Source organism: Corylus avellana, chromosome 3, assembly GCF_965113065.1.
Source record: "Corylus avellana chromosome 3, dhCorAvel1.hap1.2, whole genome shotgun sequence".
Lineage (NCBI taxonomy): Eukaryota > Viridiplantae > Streptophyta > Magnoliopsida > Fagales > Betulaceae > Corylus > Corylus avellana.
This window is the reverse complement of record NC_142492.1, coordinates 715,238-736,771: the sequence shown is the minus strand read 5'-3', so window position 1 is coordinate 736,771 and position 21,534 is coordinate 715,238. Positions and strand designations below refer to the sequence as shown.

The 21,534-nt window shown below is 34.9% G+C and overlaps 3 protein-coding genes across 3 annotated transcripts; 2 read left to right on the top strand and 1 right to left on the bottom strand.

Annotated features, from left to right (window-relative positions):
- Positions 1 to 1,081: 1,081 nt before the first annotated feature.
- Positions 1,082 to 4,689, bottom strand: EMB2769 (Cwf15 / Cwc15 cell cycle control family protein). Its single transcript, XM_059586580.2, has 8 exons — positions 4,583 to 4,689; positions 3,927 to 4,082; positions 3,078 to 3,184; positions 2,891 to 2,932; positions 2,697 to 2,784; positions 1,979 to 2,075; positions 1,548 to 1,648; positions 1,082 to 1,433 (listed from the first exon to the last, which is right to left on the bottom strand). Exons 2-8 carry the CDS (start codon positions 4,055 to 4,057, stop codon positions 1,310 to 1,312), a joined length of 690 nt encoding a protein of 229 aa, XP_059442563.1. The 5' UTR covers positions 4,058 to 4,082; positions 4,583 to 4,689; the 3' UTR covers positions 1,082 to 1,309.
- A 5,670-nt stretch (positions 4,690 to 10,359) lies between these two features.
- LOC132176265 (RING/U-box superfamily protein) lies at positions 10,360 to 13,997 on the top strand. Its single transcript, XM_059588423.2, has 3 exons — positions 10,360 to 11,578; positions 12,819 to 13,200; positions 13,507 to 13,997. Exons 1-3 carry the CDS (start codon positions 11,076 to 11,078, stop codon positions 13,651 to 13,653), a joined length of 1,032 nt encoding a protein of 343 aa, XP_059444406.1. The 5' UTR covers positions 10,360 to 11,075; the 3' UTR covers positions 13,654 to 13,997.
- A 2,764-nt stretch (positions 13,998 to 16,761) lies between these two features.
- LOC132174738 (farnesyl pyrophosphate synthase) lies at positions 16,762 to 21,257 on the top strand. The gene is made up of 12 exons (XM_059586394.2): positions 16,762 to 17,098; positions 18,359 to 18,383; positions 18,504 to 18,619; positions 18,749 to 18,835; positions 18,927 to 19,043; positions 19,135 to 19,223; positions 19,327 to 19,378; positions 19,944 to 20,039; positions 20,258 to 20,302; positions 20,417 to 20,506; positions 20,595 to 20,666; positions 20,892 to 21,257. The coding sequence occupies exons 1-12, from the start codon at positions 16,988 to 16,990 to the stop codon at positions 21,018 to 21,020; spliced, it is 1,029 nt and encodes a 342-aa protein (XP_059442377.2). The 5' UTR covers positions 16,762 to 16,987; the 3' UTR covers positions 21,021 to 21,257.
- The last annotated feature ends 277 nt before the right edge of the window (positions 21,258 to 21,534 follow it).

Here is a 21,534-nt window from a genome sequence, read left to right as displayed (position 1 = left end):
AATAAATAAATTCATTTTTTAATTAAAATTTTCGTTTTAAAAACAATTAATTTTTTTTTTATATTTTTCAAATTTATAGGGGTATTTTTGTCTTATTGAGAAATATATAAGGACATTTTTATCTTTTTGTTAGCCTTGAAGGGGACATTGATAATGTTTTGGTAGTTTAGGGGGGACATTGTCACAATTGAAAGTTTGGGTGAACATTGTCATAATTAAAAGTTTTGGGAGAACATTGTGAATTGAGTGGTAGTTTAAAGGGGTATATGGACTTTACCTTATTTTATTCTAGTAATTTTTCTTTGACCATCCTATACCAATTAAAATCAAGCCCCATTTATTTCGGTTTAAAATATTTTTTTTAAAAAAAGGTTTTTATTTTTTGGTGTATTGAGTGTTTGACCGAGCTTAAAATAACCTTACTAATTTTGTTTTCCTTTTCTCTAGTGTCCTTGAGCTTTATTAATTGATACCAATAGAACAAGATTTTAAAAACAATTAAAACCAAGCCCCATTGTTTCGGTTCAAATTATGGAAAAAGGTTTTTCTTGTTTTTGAGTGATTGATGCAACATAAAATATTGGTCAATTTGAAAATACTTTCAATTGACCAAGAAAAATGCAATACTCAAAAAATAAAATTCTTTTCAAAATAAACAATTTATAAAAAAATACGCATGAGTTCTAAATCAAGGTATGTTAATTGTATTTTCAAAAGAAAAAAATACATGGACGATCGATCACTGTTGTTGACCCCACGATAGTGATTAGAGTTTCTTGCATTCTAAAGATAGAAACCTACATACTCTTTTCTTGAGGTATAACCATATATAAAACCTGTTTTTTCGTTATTATTATTTCATCAACCATTATTTAAATACAAGACTACAAGTAGGCCCCACAAAGGTCCTTTCATAATTCTGTGCCCAAATTGTAAGCAATATGAGTAGGCAATTGCATTGAATATTAAATTTCGCAAAAACCTTTTTGTGCAAAAACACATCAAACGGCCGAGTGTTGGAGACAACACAGCAGCAAAGGCAGTCAGTATATGCAGCATACTGTATATATAACCCAATTCAAAAGATCAAACAACTATTGCCAACATATATTTCATAATCCAATTCTGAACAATAACCAGATCCATATCCAGCACAGCAATTTGCTATATTTTGGTACATACAATCATTGCATATCACAGTGCTCAGAAAGAAAAAGAAAAAGAAAAAAAAAAAAGTTCATTCCATATCACAAGTTTCTCTAAACTCCAACATTGCTCAGGCTTCTACCCTTAAGACTTGAACAATATACTACTTCATGTATTTGTGCAGGAATTTCCGGTGGAAGTCATTCCTGATGGTGTCATTAATGAAGCGCTTTGGAGTCTTGGTTTCACCACGGGCCTGATTCTTAAACACCACGTCATCATCCCACCTAAGCCAATGAATGCATGCAAAACAATGCATTAGAACAAGACTACACTAAAACTAAAAATTATTAAGAAAGCTCGTACATTAGATCACAAAATTCAATCTTCCTGCCACTAACCTTCTTTTCACATTAAAAGATGTTGGATTATTGATCAGTGGGTTTCCCCGAAGAAGCTCTGCTTCCTTAACTTTAAGCTCTTCCTCGCGCTGTTGTCGCTCCTATAGACAGACGCACAAAGCATATTTGTCATAACTACTGTAGCCAAAGCCATAGATACATAAAGGTGACGAGTATACAAATTTTAGAAGAAATCCACTGCAACGTGTACTCATCCCCTTCTAAACAAAATAACTCCCATACTCTCAGTGATGTAAGACACCAGAAAACAACTACTTTTGACCAGCCAGCAGCAAATAACATCCTCAAAACCATATTATTCATGGTTAGTTCATGGGCTCCAACAAGCAAAGCCCAAATATATCCTAGACTTTCAATGGCATAATGGGACATCAATAGAGAATAGAGAAACCCCTGAGAATGAGACTCACCATTCGTAGCTTCTCCTCAGCTCTTTCCTTCCTTATTTGCTCAAGCTCAAGTATCAGAGCTGCTTCGTCATCCTCATCATCATCGTCGCTTTCATCACTAATAAATATAAAACACATTTAAAAAAAAATAGTGATGAATCCGAAAAGTATATCATAGCAGATGCTAAAACACAAATGAGCAATTCAGTCAATAGGAAAACAGGTTGCAATTGAAGTAAAACATGCATATGAATACAATTTTAAAAAGAACTTTCTCAAACTATACGTATTGCTCAAAGAAAGTAGGAACCAATAATTTTGCAATGTCATCCTCCCTCCCTTTCTCTTTCTAAAAAGAAAAGAGCCTAACCCATCAGTTGCAAATGCAAATGCTCAAGTACAGTACAAAGGAAATAATCAAAATGTAAACAGAAAGCACAAAGACAACCTTTGTGAAATGAGAGGCATTAATTTATTGCATGCCGCCTGAGTTCCAATACTGAACAAGGCAGAAGCCGAGAATCGGCAACAGTAAGCCTTACTTCTCTTCCCCTTTTCCCGAAAGGAGAAAACAAAATGCACTCTATAAGTTAAGATCCTTTATTCAATTCAAAAGTTCATCACTTATATATATATATATATATATGGGCCTTAGCACATCCAAATTTAATTACTTGAAACAACTCAGTGATCAAAAGTAGACTACAGTTAGATGTATTGGCCAGGCCAGAGTAATAACCTCTCATCATCACTTTTTACATCCACATCAGAATCATCGGCATCTACATTACGTGGAACAATACGATCTTCGGCGTCCCTCTTTGTCCCTGTAAAAATTAATGATCTCTGTAGTTAATAGACAACTTAAAGTATATATTGGAATCATTCATAAATTGATATACACATCAGGATCAGGGGATTCAGTAAATTCACCTTCCAATAGGAGATGACTTCCCCTCCTGCGATCTCTGTCATCTGGAACAATATACATTAATTCAATTAAAAAGGAATAACGAATGCTAGCAAGTGCGTTGCAAACACAATCAACATTTCTAAAATAAGAAGTTGCAGGATTGCAAAAGGCTGGTAAGATATTCTTCTTCTTTTTTCCTTTTCTTACCAATATAGGACTTATCCTTTGACGAGAAATGCCTCCGCTCACGGTCTTCAAGCTCGTCACGGAGGTTCCTCTTCTGCAACTCATCCTGGGTGTCTTGCCCTTCCTTTCTGAAGGTGCATACAACAATCAGAAAAATTTTCACACATTGTCATGAAGGAGAAACACTTGCATGCATATGACCATAAATGTAGAGTAGAATACCGGAATCTCTCTTCATTTATGGACATTTGAGATATAAATGAATGGTCAGGTATATAAGATATGAAGAACAAAAAATTGAAATCTCACACACATGAAATATATATCACTACCAAAAACAAATGTAATATCTTAAAATCTTGAACCAGCCTATCACTAATGCACAAACATTAAAAGAATAAAAAAGCAAACATTTTAGACCAATTCCTATCTCTTTTTAACTGTTCTACAACATCGCAGATTTCCTCAGCTAACAATGTATTTGAGATCTCCTCAGAACTAATAATTCATTCAGCAGAAACATTGAATCTCTGTCAGGAGATTAAACAGAAATACACATATTTTTGCCACTGACTCATAAATGACGCAGATTTCCAAGTTATGAAGTTCCCCCCCCCCCCAAAAAAAAAAAAGAGGTTACAGACAGATGTTAAATATACATGTGTAAGTGAAAAAGAATTTAGTGGTGTTTCCAATATTCTACCCAGTGATCTCACTTAAAAGATTTCATAAGGTGTTTATCTCCTCAACATCAGAGGACCATTACAAATAACTCAAATTGCAAAAATGCTCAAGCTACTCATTTTAAAGAGTATAAACTGCTAAAGACAGGTATCTAGCAAAACAGCACACAATGAGAAAGAAACTTACCTTGGTTTTAAAGCTGTATGAGACGCAAGGTCCCTTGACGAGAATTTCTGGGAGGGACCAAAAATCCGAGTACCGCCTTGCTCGTTACCACCTTTCGCAGGAGCCCATGTGGGTCGAGCCGCAGTTGTCATATCTCCTCACAGCACTCACGTATACCTATCAACACACAACACCACAAACTATACTTCAACAAAAAAACCTTTCCGAAAATATCATATTGACAGTTGACACTTAAATGCGCATTCACGGTATAAAGCATAAACTACAATCACCAAGAAGACCAAGATGATTAAGCTCAAAATCCACAATCGAAAATTAAAAGATTTACAAGCTAAACCAACGCCTATTACAGTTCTAATCACAAGGGTATTCCGCTCAAATTACATTATTGAATCCATTCAAAGCAACCAAAAGAACAACCGAAATTACATAAAGAAAGAAAAAGGCACAAAACCCCATTTCAATGTTTGGATTTTGCGTGTTGAAAGCTAGGGGTCAGCCGTGAAGCGAGTAAAATTTACATTTTTAGGTTTTTCCGAACTTGCTTTTCACGCCAACCAAACAGAAAATTACTCATGAATTTAGGGCAAAATTCGCATGAGAAGCATAAGAGATTGAAGCCGTAATTATTGAGAGATTAGGGTTTAAGTTTTCACCTTTCACTGTTCTTCGAATTCGATTGGTCTCCGATCTGAGAAGAGAGAAGAGAGAAGAGCGAGCGAGAGAGAAAGAGAGAGAGAGACTTAAAAGATGAATGGGTCGGTCGATGGGTGACGATGGGCTGGGTGACCCGTTAAGCCCGGACGGCTGAGCAAGAAGGCCTGGTGATGGTCCTTCGGCCAGGAATAAAGCTTTTGGGCCATGCTCGGGTTTGGAAATTTAGGCCGGGCCGAACCCAACGTAGAGATAAATGCTACATTTTTATTTTTTTTTGAGCTAAAATGTGGAATTTTCATCGATACTCAAAGAGGAAGTACAGATTGCTCTAGAGTCATGAGCAAGGAGTTCACCGCATCAACGACCATCTTCGCATCTCCCACAAACTAGACCTGTTCGTAACCCATGTCGCTGCATAACTAGGTAGCATCTAGTGCTGCGATAGCTTCTACTACATTCTTACTCTCACACTCTATGCATATTTCTAGACGTGATAATGAAAAATACTATTAAATTTTGAATAAATCATTATTAGAATCAACAACCTTATTTGAAACACTTTTCTTAAATTAAGAAGTGAAATATAAATGATTTATTTAATAATTTAAGTTAGACTTCAATATCTAATAGTATATATATTAACACATAATAAATTTAATACTACCTCATCTAAACCTTTTAAGTGGTGTGATAGTATATATGCCATTGGATGCAAATATATATATATATATATATATATATATATATATTAACTGTAAAATAAAATATTATTATTATTAGTTTTTTCTAATTCCTATTTGAATTACTTAAAACTGAGAAACTTAGAGATTGCATGATTAGACGTTTATGAGTTGATAGGAAGGACTAAGTACCGAAGATTTGCAAACCAACTTTTTGCTTTTCATAGTTTGAATACTACTTTGTCTCAAAGAATAAATATGGATAGCATACTCTATTTGTCCTTTTTTACTTTTTCCAATTTATTTTAAGTTTTTTTTTTTTTTAAAACAATAATATTGGGAAAGGAATACAAATAAAAGAGCAAGGAAAATAACCAAAAGAGTTGTGCTAGCTAGGCAGCCCATTTTGGAGCAATATGTGCTCTACTATTGGCTTTCCCGTAAATCTTTGAAGCTTTCGATTATGGTGCAATGGATGTATTCGATTGTGGCAATAGACCCTTTTGCATGACTATTTGTTTAAGTTTCCTTCTAATTTGTTTCAAGATGTTGTAACTTGTAAGTCACTCTTAAAAATTAACATAGCAATTCACATTATAATTGTTACGTCAGTTATTATAATGTAAATTGCCACGTGACAATTTATATGATACTTACCATATTTACAAATTGACGTGGCACTGCACATAACACGTTTTTTTTTTTCTTTTCTTTTTTCTTTTTTCTTTCTATTCATACGAGAGAAACAGGGAAAATGGAAGAACAAACAAAAAACATAAATTACAAAGGAGGGTCTTTGCAGATTGTCACGTGACAATTTACTGACACTTATCACGTTTAAAAATTGACGCGACACTTCACATAACACATTTTTTTCTATTCATATGAAGGAAACAGGGAAAAGAGAAGAACAAACAAAAAACACAAATTATAAATGAGGGTCTTTGTCACTCCTAAGTCTAAGAGAAGAAAGAAAATGAGAATTATTGAGAATGCTTCCAAACACTGAGTGAGAAGCGGTTTATTTAGCAATCGAGTGTGCCCGAGAGTTGACATATCTAAAGACTTTAGAAGCGGTCCAAAATGAAATAAAAGAGAGTTGATGATGACAGTCACTAATGATTGGAGCACATAGCCAATCTGTGAAAAAGGTGACCTTGATTGAAAGCTAGAATGGTGATGAGCGAGTCACCTTCAAACAAGATAGAAGAGCAGCCATAAGACAAAACCAGTCAAATGCTAAGTAGGGTTGTAGAAGCTTCACCAAAAAAGACATCCCAAGGTGGCAGCCTAAGAGTACTGCAGGTTGCCATAATCCAGCCCTCATGATTGCTAAGAACAACAAATGCCACACTAAAGCAAGAACGAACAGCAACATCACAGTTAACTTTGAAAGAACCAAAAGGAGGGGGGGCTCAGGTTGTCGGCTGAGAGGACTCCTCCTTCCAAGCCTTCATGTGATTTTGGAAGGTGAGGTAAGTGTCATGTAATAATAGTATTACTTCAAATAACACTTGTAATAATTTGTGTGACATTTATTTTTATAAAATATAAATTAACACATAGATTTATTAAAAAAAAAATTGAAATAAAAGTTTGACCCCTAAAATTGTCCTTACGTGGTATACATTCCTTCTGGATGTGACTTCTTTCCCTAACAAAAAAATGCTGGATCTCAGCATGACACGTTGCCCTGGTTACCGACCTAGACGGTCAAATCTCAGTCAAAAACGGAATCATTGAGCTTAATTAAATTGTATGGATCACGTAGACTGCATTTTCAATTTTCTAGAAATAGACCATTTCTTTCATTAACACGTTGCCAATACGAGTCGTGCAAGAAACCTACACATTTGTAAACTTCTAGGAAATGTAATAACCAATTATAAAAATACACGTATTTAAAGTTGCTTAAACAGCCCTTGTCGACATTTATGTCGCGGAATGACCCAAACCCTATATTTATAGGACATGGTTTTTTTTTTTCGGCCTCAATTTATAAACCTGTCATATATTTTTTTAAAAGCTGATTGTTATATATTTGAAACAAAAAAAATATGTAAATTCAGTTGATGTGATTTATTTGATTTGCAATTAATTTTTTATAATTTCAAAATGAATTCTGAAATTTTTGAGTTGTCTTAACAAATTTTGATAATATGACATGTCATAACTAATCAAATTATGGCATGTGTTTTATCTAAATTAGGGTGCGTTTGAGATTGCGATTTTGTAAGAATAATCTGCGTTTTTAAAAGATATTGTAAAATGTAAGGTGTTTGGCATTGTGATTTAATAAGCACTTAATTTAAAATAAGAAAAAAAATTGCGATTTCAATAAGTAGACTAAGGGGTGCTTATTTGAAAAAGTACGAATTTAAACCAAAATCATGAATTCGCATAACAAATATTTAATAAAAAAAGTATTTTTTAACATGTTTTATCAAACGCCTTTACGATTTTAAAAAGTAGAGATTTTAAAAACATTATTCTTAAAATCGCACTTATTGAAACCGCAATCCCAAACGAACTTCAATAGATTGAATTAGAATCGCACTTATTAGTGTTATAGTAATGGAATATATTAAGTCGGTGAACGGAATTTGACTATAGCGATTAAATTGTTTTTTTGGTATATCTCAATGACCTCTTTTAATACCACATGAATTGAAGCTAATTGTAAATCAAGTAATTAAATCATAGGGATTGATATTGAATTTTATATATATATTTGAGCACATATTTTTCAAATAATTTTATTAAAAATATAGATTGAATTAGAAAAAATTTCTTGAAACTAATTTGAAGGAAAATGAGTACATATCTAGAAGAGAAATGCTAGATGTTCTTCTAGTGTTCTCCTAGTATCATTTCAACTGTGATGTGACTTCTAAAATCACCAATAGATTAAAAGTCAATAATGATAATATCAAATTCAATGATAATTTTAAAAGCCACATCACAGTTAAAAAATATAAAAAAAATACTAAAAAAACACCTAATATTTCCATATCTAAAACTTCAATTATATTGGCGAGAAACATGTTGAATGGAATTGGACAAATCGTTGTCTTGCCACCATCCAATGACCAATGTATCCAGACATCAACAGGCACGTTTGGTGGGACAAAAGAGCTTTCAATTCTTGGGGCTCACACGTGAGAATTTCCGATTAAATTTTAGCTTCAAATTGACTGTGATGATTTTGATTGAAGTACAGGTCAAAATCTAATATCCTTTTAAAAAAATCTAAGTGTTTTTTTTTTTTTTCTTCTTCTTAGCTTTTTTTCTGTCAAGATAGGATTGAATTCATAGCTATCCAATCCATACTGGATTGAATTTTGATTGAGGTGAAGGTCAAAATCCAATATCCTTTTCCCCTCTAGGCTCTTCTAAACAATTCTTCATAATAACATCAAAGTGATCTAAGGTTTTTTTTTTTTTTGCTTTTTAGCTTTTTTCTGTCAAGATAGTATTGAATTTTGATTGAAGTTAAGGTTAAAATCCAATATCTTTATCATTTCTTCTAAACAATTTTGCCTAATTTAACAAAATAAATTATGGGTTTTTTTTTTTTTTTTTTTTTTTGTTGTTGTGCTTTTTAGCTTTTTCAGTCAAGATATGATTGGAGCTATAGTTATCCAATCCATACTGAATTGAATAATACCCAAACTTATTATTATTATTATTATTTTGAATTCACCCAAGCTTATTAATTAAGAAAATGCTGACATACTAATAACCTAGACGATCCTGCAAGTTATGTTAATTGATATTTTAAGCCCTAAATATTCCACCTGTGTAATAATAACTTGGACCAATTATTTTAAATTGAATGGCCTAGGTTTTGTCATGTTATTTAAAAAACTTACAAATCCTCTCTTTACGGTTACGGTTGCTACTCCCACCAACCTCACCGCCACGCTATCACTTAGGGACATAACCACGTACTACCCCCCCTAAGCTCCAATTCGTTCCATATAATTTTTTTTTTTTTTAAATATATAAATTATTTCAAAATTAACTTTTTATCTCCCCTCCCCAGGACCCCAACCCCAATTTTTTTTTTTTTTTAGCTCTCCCAAACCTAAAATTATAATTCCACCCCTATCACAACTAATAGTATCACCACCATCACCACTATTGATAATTTGAAAGTGGTCTTCCACCCCCTTTCCCATAATATTGGTCTTTGAGGTGGTCCAAACAACCATTATAAAAAGAATGATTTATATTAGAGTTATTGTACAAGATACAATATCTAGAATATTGCACTAAAAAAAAAAAAAAACATCAATCAAAGGATAATGAAAGTTTTAAGTGGTAACACATGGCTTGTTTCCAAGAGATCTGAAGCTGACATCTGACAAGCTCTTTAGAAATTATCATACTCAGGTAAGTTTTAGCCACTTTATAATTGATATGTGTACGTTATGTGAAGCAGATCAAAACCAAGTGGCTCAAATGCTCCAAATTCCAATAATGCTAGTAATGTCAACAAAATTTGTTCCTAAAATTAATACCTCTCTAATTGTTGTCCTTGATTTTCTTAGCGGACGATATTATATCAATACCTTTAATCTAAACCGTTAAAAAAATTGTCATATCATTATAAAAATGCCCATTACTGTCTCTCTTTGCTCTTCGCCCGCTCCCACCACCATTAAGCTGCTATCTATAATAATGTCTTTTGTGTTGTTCCATCACATAGAGCGGCCAAACCACCCTCGCGTTTTAAGGTCCATCATGCTGTTTCTTAAATTTAAGACCATCTAATTGTTGTCCTAGATTTTCTCATAGGACAATGTTCTGCCCTACCCAAGGACAAGTGTCCCAACTGCAGGAAATGGCATGGCCAAAATCAATATGTAATACAAATGAGGGACCATGGCTAGGTGGATTAGGTGGCCAACCGCTCACCATAAAATCTAAAGCAACAGTACCCGCCAGAATTCGAATCAACTTATTTATTTTCTATTGCATAAACACAAATTAGTAGACGTAATTATCAGATAATCTCTTTAAGTCTTATCCAATTAAAGTTCTAAGTGAAAATAACATAACTTTAATATAATGAAATATCTTTGCTTTTATTTCAATTTTCTATTTGGGAGAGAAAGAGAGAGAGAGAGATTTGCAGTTGAAGAACAAGGTTGCTCTCTCAGCTTTGCTTGCTTAAGAAACAATAGCCAGAGGGAAGTTAGGCCAACGGTTAACTTCCCTCCAAACCCTCTGATTCCCTTGGAATCAAAGCAAAGCTTTTTGCAGTTGCTTCTTGGTCACCATCTGATACACCCAACTTCACCTTCCTGACACACTCTTCACAACCATCTTACTCTGCCCAATCCCTCTATAAACTGTTGAATTCCAAGAACTTTTGTTCATACTTGAGGTCCATCTAAGGATGCCCATAAGAGATTCTGACATTTTTGGTGGCAAAAGCGACCAGCTGCAGCAGGCCCAGTTGAGTTCTTTAGCTGGGGTGCTTGAATTTTTCAATGTATTGAGCTGTGGGCTTTCTGGGATTTTTGGTTTCTGAATTTCGGGTTTTGGCTTGCTGCTGCCCCACCCAACGGGTACTTTTTTCATGTTTGCTTCTTTGAGCTCTCTCATGAATGGTGTGACGCTCTGAATTATAGGCTTTCAACCAAAACCAACTGCTCAGCCACTTTCTTCGTGACTCAACCGCTGGAATTCCGATTTCTGTTAAATTCACACAACAAATAGTCATTGTCATTGCTTGGCATCTCGTTCTGCTATATCTCTGTTAGAATATATTCTGTTATTCTGAATATATTCTAACAATCTCCAAATGAACACCCGGTACTTTTTTCCGCCGGACTCCTTGTGCAGTTCCGTCGGCGCGGTTTCATTTTCGTCAAATCCTCCGGCAAGGGAAGATGGTGGGGCTGTTGGCAGCCGACACAGGCCTTCTCGTGCTCTCCCTTCTTCTTTCTGGGCAAAGATGGCGATGAGGATCTCTAGAGCGAGGTGGTTCACCTTCTTAAGAAGAGTTTTCCACTACCAAAATGGATCAAGATCTGATCTTGGCTCCAATCCTTTCAATTCAAGCACTTGGATGTTGCTGGAGTTTACAGCTTTGGTTGTTCAAATAAGCTTCACAACATTTACTCTAGCCATTTCCAAGAGGGAGAGGCCTGTTTGGCCTATGAGAATCTGGATTGTTGGTTATGATATTGGGTGTGTGCTTAGTCTGCTCCTACTCTATGGCCGCTACCGGCATCGTCATCTGACTCAAGGAGATGGTTTAAGCCTTCCCGATTTGGAACAGCAGAGGGGCAGCGAAGAATCCAGGTATATCTTCAACTCCTATCCTATCAATCACTTTTATCCTAAACAATCATTAGTAATTCCCATGGTGACAGCTTTTCTGTCGGAAATCACTATTAGAATTTTTGGAGCTAGCGACGAAAATATCATGCAAATTTTAGGGGTTACAATTTGTGTAGGGGTGTTTGATTTGGGCCATAATGAGACATGAGTATCAGATTCTATAAGTTAATTTTAATCCGATCAATTTAATTAAACGTGTTAGACTTCTCAATCATAACCCGCTAATTTTGTATTAGATTTATATAGGGTTCGCGAGTCATGTTAAAAAAATTTCAGCCCTAAATGTTAGGTGTTGGGTTCGGGTTCGGGTCATGTCGAGACATGTACATAGGACTATATAGATTAACCATAGCTTGACCCATTTAATTAAATAGGCTAGACTCTCCAACCCTAATTCCTTAACTTTGACTTTGAGTTGAGTTTGCATTTGGTTTGCGAATTGTGTAAAAAATTATGAGCCCTAATAAATGTTGGGATTAAATTTGAGTTGGACAGAAAAGCGCTCTAAAAAAGTAAGAAAATCATATAATAGTAAGAAATTATGCAAACAGCTTAGTAGTTATGAATCTTATATATCTGGCTAAATACTAAATTCTAAAAATGATTACTGTAATTCAGATAGTGTGGTTACGAAGACATTGTATTGGCGTTTGTTGAGTTCTGCATCGATTATGTTGTAGGGCCATCTGGGTTATACAAATGATTAGGAAGAGCCCAAGCTCGAGCCCTTAATGAGAGGACTTCAATGGGGCTCACTTGTTTAAGCAAATGTTCAAGCAATTCTTTTTTAGATAGATGAACCTCATCGGAACTCTTTTCTTGTTGGCTGCAATTTAGTAATCAATTGCAGGGATGTTGGTCCACTGCGCAAATATAACCAACACATCTTTGGATTGTAACAAGTAATATAAGAGTATAACCTGATAGTACCATATGGTTTGAGCATATTGTGTCCTTGTGAGAGATTTGAGTGATGGATGTTGTACTACAAGATTTATGAGAACATCAAATATGTCAAGTAACTTAGACAACCTTTAAATTCTAAGTATGATGGTATTTATCCAAAAAGAAGAAAAAAAGTATGATGGAAGCAATGCATAAATGATGAAAATCATAATGAAATCATTATAAGCTGCTTGCTTTTACTGTTTTAATGCACATAAACAAGTGTTCATTGATTTAATGTAAATGGTGGGTACAGGATCTCACATTTGATGAACAAATGCCGGACTTCACTTGAGCTGTTCTTTGCAATATGGTTTGTGATGGGCAATGTTTGGGTTTTCGACTCTCGCTTTGGGTCCTTCCCTCGAGCCCCAAAACTTCACGTGCTCTGCATCTCCCTGCTGGCTTGGAATGCCATCTGCTACTCCTTTCCATTCCTACTGTTTTTGCTGCTATGCTGTTGTGTGCCACTGATTAGCAGCCTCGTCGGATACAACATGAACATGGGATCAACTGATAAGGGTGCATCTGAAGATCAAATTTCCCAGCTTCCCAGTTGGAGATATAAAGAAGTCGACACCAAGTTAGAGCTTGGCAATGATACTGTCTGCAATCCCAACTTAACAAACGAAGATCCAGTAAGTCAAATTTTAACTTGCAGATAGCTAATCTTGCCTAATAATAGATAGATTAGTAGAGATTAGTAGATTGTGATGACGTAGTAGTAAAATCAGTTTTTACTACTACTTCATTTCAGTCTTATAGCAATTTACTAACTAGCATTTTTCAACTGTTTAATTGGCCTTGCACAAATGAATCTTAATAAAAACTCAATGCCTCTTCTCAATGCTTAATTCAACAAGTAGATGCCAAGTGAAAAAGATGATATTCTGTTAAAGTTTATCTGATGAGGTTGTTCTGTTTTCTTGTGGTGGGATTGACAGGAATGCTGTATTTGCCTAGCTAAATATAAGGACAAGGAAGAATTGAGACAGTTGCCCTGTTCCCATGTGTTTCACCTCAAGTGCGTGGATCAATGGCTCCAAATTATATCTTCATGCCCTCTTTGTAAACAAGAACTAGAGAGGTAGAAAGCAAGATAATCACTTAGAAGCTGAAGTTTTTATTGGTCTTTCTTTTCATTGTTATTTTTTTTTTTTTCAAATTTTCTCACTTTAATTTGGTGTGATTTATATGTATTAACATGGTTACTCGAGTGAGTATTGCTTGTACAGTGGAGGTCACCAGTAACCATGAATATACTGAAGTCTACTGTCTTTGAGTATACACAGCAGGATAATGATGTTGGACTCCTTGCTTCCTAAAGGTAGCGGAGTCTATTACCCTAGCTACCAGGATACATCAACACTTGTATATGATTTTTGATTTTCATTAAAATGTGAAATACATGCACTAAATAATGATTGAGTGCTTATTCTATATATAAATTTATGCTCTCTTACACAATGTTCTTCATTTTGTGCACACTTAGATACAGCATCTTTGCCAAATTTTATTGGAGCATAGTGAGTGTAAAATACCTCCCCAAACCCACCCTTTCTAAAGTAGAAGTGACAATTCATATTTGTATGTTGAGTTCAGATCGTATCGAGACATAAGTATAAGACTATATAGATTAACCTTAACACAGCCCACCAATTACATGTTAGGTTCGTGGGTCGTGTCAAAATTTATCAATTACGAGTTATGTAAAAAATTGTCAGTCCTACTCTCAAGAATAAATAATTCTGTTAAGAAAGGGAACTTAGATAATTCAAAGCAGGAATGAATATTTTGTTAAAGATAGCCATGTCCTCTGACTCAATTCTCAGCACCACCTACAAAGTCAATGCCTGTTAAAATGGGACCTTGTGACTTAACATGACTAATTAATCTACTCTGCTCTACAGAAAACTCAAGGTATCATCGTTTTCTTTGCTTTAGCTTCAATTCTATTCTTTTCTCTTGGGAGCTGGTCAAATATATATATATTTAAACAATTGTTTGCACTAATGATGGAAAAAATGGTTGTTAGGTGGATTTTGTTAGCACCTAATTCTACATGAGTATGCGTGTTCTGAGTGCAGTGTGTAAAGGCAACTGCATTTTCAACACATTTGACTTTTTAAGTTGCTGGCTGAGGTTATGTTTCACGTTCATCTCACCAACCCTAGTAGGCTAGTTGTACAAGTAGTGTGATGGTAATAGTAATGAAAAATGTTAGACCTCCATTCTCTTTACAACTCTTTAAGAATTTGTTTACATGTGTTAGTATGTGATTGGACAATGTTAATTTTTTTTTTAAATGTCTGATGATGCTCTAATCACGTTCTAACGCATGTCAGTATGCTTGTAAAAGATTCATAAATGGGTTGTAGATCTAGCATTACCCAATAGCACAAATGGTGATAATTATAATCTAGATATGATCGACAGGAAATCACAAGTTCCCAACTGTAAGATCTTGAAAATTGTGATATATCACCTCTATGAGGGTATTAATCTCATGGAGAGACAACTTGTTAAGGGAGAAGTTACTAATTAAAACTCACCACCATTGCATCATTTAATAGATGTAATGATGTTTAACACATACAATCCCTAAAAGGGTTGTGTCCGTTCATGGTGAACAAACATCTCCCACGAAAAAATCTATCACCATGAGAGGTTATGATACGTGAGAATGCACGCTATTATAGCTTGATCACCCATCACGTTCCTTCCATAATGACACCACCAAGCAACATATAAACCTCAGAAACAATGTGTCTTAATGAATTCTTTTTGCAAGGTGTTTGTGAAGAGGTGTTATCATGTATTCTTTAAGGTAGAGTTTTCAATATAACCAATAGTTTTGACTTGAAACTTTACTTTCATAATGTTTTTGTAAAATCTGTCTTTAGAACCAGTATTAAGAAAAAAAATTGCAGGTCTTGATCTGACCTGATCAAATTATTCTGATTTCTCTAGGATATTCATACTAGAGAAATTGTTGATATAACAAATACTCAAAAGATTTGTTGTTTGCTTACTGACTTCATATAGAAATTTCTAGCAAATTTCTAGGATACTCTAATGTTTACTTCTAGCCAAAATATAGGGTAGTTGTTAGTGTGTATCACAGTTTGGTAAGAATAGAAATTTCTATCAAATTTGGTTGGGAGAATTTTCTCTAACCTAATTTATAAATGAATAATGTTATTTAATCAAGACGGCTATGCAATTAAGATGACATAGTAGTGAAAATCAGTCATTAATTTTTTTTTTTAACAAGTGCTAATCTAATGGTTACTTTTGACTTCCACATCATCAAATTGTATAACAGTTATATAAGAGTTTATTAAAAATCATTACTGTTTGTAAATTTTTTTCCACATATCCCTTGGTATGTGAGGATCGAGAAGCATATAATTTTTTGATTGAATTGAATAATGTTATTTAATAAACTTTTATTCAATTATCTTATAATTAAATAATGTGACAGTAAAAATTAAGTTTTTAATTGTAGTAGGTAATGTTTCTAAATTGGACTTTGCACGTATAGTCCTTCAACTCCAAGGCTTCCATCTATAGAAATACACCATTGCAGGTCATTTTTATTTATGCTCTATTGCCAAATTTTTGACAAATCTCGAGTCAAACTCATTTGGTGCAGTAGTAGGATGCCACGTGTATGGCCGTCGGTGACAGCCCGTCACCCGTTACAAAAGCACGGAATTAAAGCGGCTGTTCATCGTAATATCTTGGGTGTCGTTTAAGTTAGAAATAATGTTACGAGTCTATCTTATGTCTCTCTTGAGTCCCTTAAAAAATGATGTTGCTATTAAAATTATCATTAGGCTTATGATTGATCATTATTAAATTTTAATCGAATGATAATTTTAATAGCCACATTATTCTTAGAAGAAAAAAAAAAAAAAAAAAAAAAACTTTTAGAATTACTCAATTAGGAAGGAAAGTCGAGGTTAACTGTTAAGCGTTGACTTGAGCCAGTTGGCGAGAAAAACGAGTGCTTCCCTCTCAAGAATAGTACTAGGACGGTTAATTCGTGTCCTCTATCGCACGACGGGATTTAGATTACTAAACGACCTCAAACAGAGATGAAAATAACAATCATGCCCCTGCTTCCCTCGGGTAAGAGGACATGAAGGTGAATTGAAGAATTTTTTTTTTTCTGGTATTTTTTGGTTTCCCATTATAGAATGTGGCAAGTTTGCAAATTTAGACCAAATTGAAGGCCACTCTCACGGTTGCTCGTACAAGTCGCCAACTACTACCAGCTGATTCGACACAAGCGGCGAGTATAAAAAGAGCTGCAACAAAATCTCCGCCACCACTTGAACAATACGGACCCTTCTCACTTTCACCTGCGCTCTCTCGCTCGCTCTCTCTGTGTGCGTTTGTTTGTTTGTGAAGAAAGAAAGAATGGGCGAGATAAGGTCGAAATTCTTGGAGGTTTACTCGGTGTTGAAAGCGGAGCTCCTCCATGACCCGGCTTTCGAATTCACCGACGATTCTCGCCAATGGGTCGAGCGGGTAAATCTCCATTTCTCTCTCTCTAATGTTTCACACGCACATAAACGTACACGTTGTGCATTTTATTTTGTATATTCGTGGTGTGTGATTGCCGATTGGATGCTTTGATTTGAGGCTATTGGGTTTGAGTGTTGGTGGTGTTTTGTTTCGGTTTGGTATGTAAATATGTGACCTTGGGACACAAATTATGTCTATTCTGTGTGATTTTGATGCCTTGGGATAAAGCTTTATTTCTTCAAGAAAAGAAAAGTTCGATTTTTGTCACTTGTTTTGCGAGTTCTCATTTGATTGTTTGTTCGTTTACTCAACCGAGCTCATGGTTGTAGTACTAGGTGTTTGTTGGCCTTAGATCTCTGAAATTTTAGTGGAAAGGAATTATAAATTTGGTGAAGTTAATATTTATTAAAGAATACGTGGGTATTGGATAGTTCGCTAAATTAGGTGGGGTTTTTCAGCCGGGTGTATAAAATATAGTAATGTTATGGGTTGTCCTTAGTGGTCCGAGAACTTGGTGTTATGGGTCAAAGAAGAAAACAGAGGAGGATTGTGCAACTACTAAGAATCTAAGATGAGAACTTTAATTGTATATTAAGCATGATACAGAAAAAGAACCATGGATTCGAGACGGATAATTAGCGCGGTAGATGGCATGAAGTTGCAAGATTCAATGAACTTGAAGCTCATTTATTCTTGGGGATAAATTAATGGAACTACATTTTGTGCAACTACTACTTCCCCGTTCTAAACATTGATTGTTTGTACCAAATATGGTTTCTTTTGACACCTAATATGACAACAAGCTGTTCTCTGGAGATTTTTCTTTTGCCATGCTTGGAAACCAATAACTTTAATAATGGTGGAACAGGATGGCCTTTGTGTAGTCTATTATAGTTGCATGGATGCAAGAGCAATCTTTCTTGTATTGTTTTTCGGGCATGTTGAAGTGCAGGCATCATAGAAGCTGTAAACCAAGAAAAGCCGTTGCCGTGTGTGTGCGGATGTGTTTGTGCTGTGAGTGTGTGCATGCACATAGATGTCTCTTCATATTATTCTAATTACTCTATTCTTGGGCTTAGACTATGTGTGTGTGCCTGCTCATGCACATGTGGCCTATGTGTGTATCTGTTCCAATGTATTTTGCAATGCCATAAGCATCTACCAGCATGTATTCTTTAGCGGTGTACCACTTCTCTCCTTCCCTTTAAAAATATGCCCATTTGTACTAGTCCTGATTGTGTCTCTGTGCCCCATTGTTTGCAGATGCTGGACTACAATGTACCAGGAGGTTTGTACTGTAATATGATAATATAAGAAATTGTACTCTTTGTTCTCGTGACCTCTTTGTGCTAAAGCTTCTGCCCTCCAGAGAAGAGGAAATAGTTTTAATTGGATTGGTTATTGGCAGGCAAGTTGAACCGAGGACTATCTGTCATTGACAGCTACAAGTTACTGAAAGAAGGAAAGGAACTAACTGATGATGAGGTTTTTCTTGCATGCGCACTAGGTTGGTGCATTGAATGGGTATGCCTACAATGTACCTCTTTGCTCTTTTGGCTGATCTTGATTTTATCACTCATGATAATTACCACACCAGTTGTTTCACATTGGTTGCATCAAAATTTAGTCCCGTCTTAACAAAGAGTCTTGCAGCTTCAAGCATATTTTCTTGTTCTTGATGACATCATGGACAATTCTGTTACACGCCGTGGCCAACCTTGCTGGTTTAGGCAACCTAAGGTGTGAAGTTGTAGTGAGAATGAATGCCTTCCTTCTTACCATAAAAAGCGCGTTAATGGTTTTTCCTAACATCTGCAATAACTCATCATAGGTTGGTTTGATTGCTACAAATGATGGCATAATTCTTCGTAACCACATTCCAAGAATTCTCAAGAAGCATTTTAGAGAAAAACCTTACTATGTGGATCTGCTGGATTTATTTAATGAGGTGGGCTTATCTTTGTATATATTCTAAGGCAGGACTGGTGAGTTTCCTTTCTGACCAAAGACCAATCATGATATCATTTATCTATATCCAGGTGGAATTCCAAACAGCATCAGGACAAATGATAGATTTAATTACCACACTTGAAGGAGAGAAAGATCTATCTAAGTACTCACTTCCTCTGTAAGTAAAATTTGAGATGGTTGTGATGCCTATATGATTTAACTTCCAATAATGAGTTCCTTTTTGTGTCCTTAACAGATGAAATATTTGTATTCTCATGCAGGCACCGACGCATTGTTCAGTACAAAACTGCTTATTATTCATTCTACCTTCCAGTGAGTAATTTTCTCATTCTATGTTCATAACTCTTGTTGCTAAGTCTGATTGATATTTATCATTTTTGTTAAACCAATTAAGGGAGGTTTTTTTTTTTTTTTGTTAAATTCCATTTAAATGATTCTCAACTGTTGTTTCTTCAGAGTAAATCTGAAAATCTGTTGATTATTTTCCTGTGAACTTGCTGACTGCTTGTTGAAGTTTATTTCCACATGAAACTGCTCATTTATGGAACTTTTGGATATTGATGGCCATGTTTTATAGGAATTTCGATCCCCCCCCCCCCTCAAAAAAAAAAAGTTTTTGAGCCCCCCCCCTCCCCCCCCCCCCCCCCCAAAAAAAAAAGTTTTTGAGCCCATTAAACAGTTTGACTCAAAAATTCATAAGAATATTGCTAACATGCTCATAGGTTTATGTTCTTAAAGGCCTAAAACCATGTCACATAACCCTTACCTTTTTATAATCTTAATTTTTCTGTGTCTTTTCTAAGAAGTGCTTATTTACGTCCAACCTTAGTGAATCTGCTTATATGTTTTATTCTTTTTGCTCATTCTGCGTATCCAGGTTGCTTGTGCGTTGCTTATGGTGGGTGAAAATCTTGAAAATCATATTAATGTGAAGGACATTCTTATTGAAATGGGGATCTATTTTCAAGTACAGGTAATTGTATATTGCACATGAAAATCATTACATTCATTTGGTTGCCAAAAGACGGTGTGAAGACAAAGTATTTATCAATTCCAAACTCAAAACTATTACAGCCAAAATTTGTATTCTTTTCCCATGTCTTGTCAGTAATCAAACATGCATATATATTTTTCTGGTAATTTTCCAGAGGTTCTCTGTCAGTGTTAATGATATTTAAATGTGTTGTGTAGGACGATTATCTGGATTGTTTTGGTGCTCCTGAAGTGATTGGTAAGGTATGTTATGTGATGTACTCATACGACTCTTGGTAATGAAATTTCCATGAATGTTGATTTCTTTGTTCTATTAAATACTTAAGACACCTTACTGGTGGCCTTTTGAACCATCAGGTTGGAACAGATATTGAAGATTTTAAGTGCTCTTGGTTAGTTGTGAAAGCACTAGAACGTTCTACCGAGGAACAGAAGAAACTATTATATGTAAGCCCGCAGCTTCATCCAACTTAAAATTGTATGACGTTTTGGCATAACAGTTAATAGACTTTTATATGTCATGTTTTGTCATCAGGAGGTTTATGGGAAAGCAGATGAAGCTTGTGTTGCAAAAGTGAAAGAACTATATAAAGTTCTTGATCTTCAGGTTTCTCTCTCTGCCTCATCTTTCTTCTTTACATCTTTTTGGAGCATTATTCATTATTAAGAGAAATAGAAAAAAGAGAGATCTTTGTTGAACAACCCCAAAATGGCACTATGGAAAAATATTTGAAAAAATCTCAAATACCCGGCATTTCTTGGTTAAACTGCATACACTGGAAATGGGAACCAGACCTTTCAAATTCAAGTTTAACCTGAGGTTATTTTGTAGGGTGTTTTTGCGGAGTATGAGAGGGAGAGCTATGAGAAGCTTGTAAAATTCATTGAATCTCATCCAAGTAAAGCAGTGCAAGCGGTGTTAAAATCTTTCCTGGCAAAGATTTACAAGAGACTGAAGTAGGAACCGAGGCAGAAGGTTCAACAGAGTTGACATCCAGTCTTCTCACCATTAGCATTTGTTCACTCCCATTAAAGTGTTTGTACTATATATGAAGATTTTCTTATTATTGGTTCTGTTTATGCTTCTAAAATCCTCTCTCTGTCTCTCAGAGTGGAAAATCAATCCGCCAAATGGGTTGGTGAATCTCTGTAATCAGATGGTTGTAGAAGGTTCTAAATAAATTTTGCATTAACAGTATTCATTCTTCAGGAGGAATAGGATCCTATCTATTTTATAATTAAGATTTAAAGTTTGTGTAACTAACAATATATATGAAGTCAATGTTAGTTGTCTTTTAAATAATTTAAATAATTTGAAATAATGTAAACCGTTAGATGCACCAATTATAAATCTTGACCGTTAAATTGATACTATTCATTTCATTTGAAATGAAGTAGATCCTTATCTCGTTTCAAGATCAAGCACTAGAACTTGTAAGTAACATTCACATCCGCTCAATAAATTTGTTCTCTAT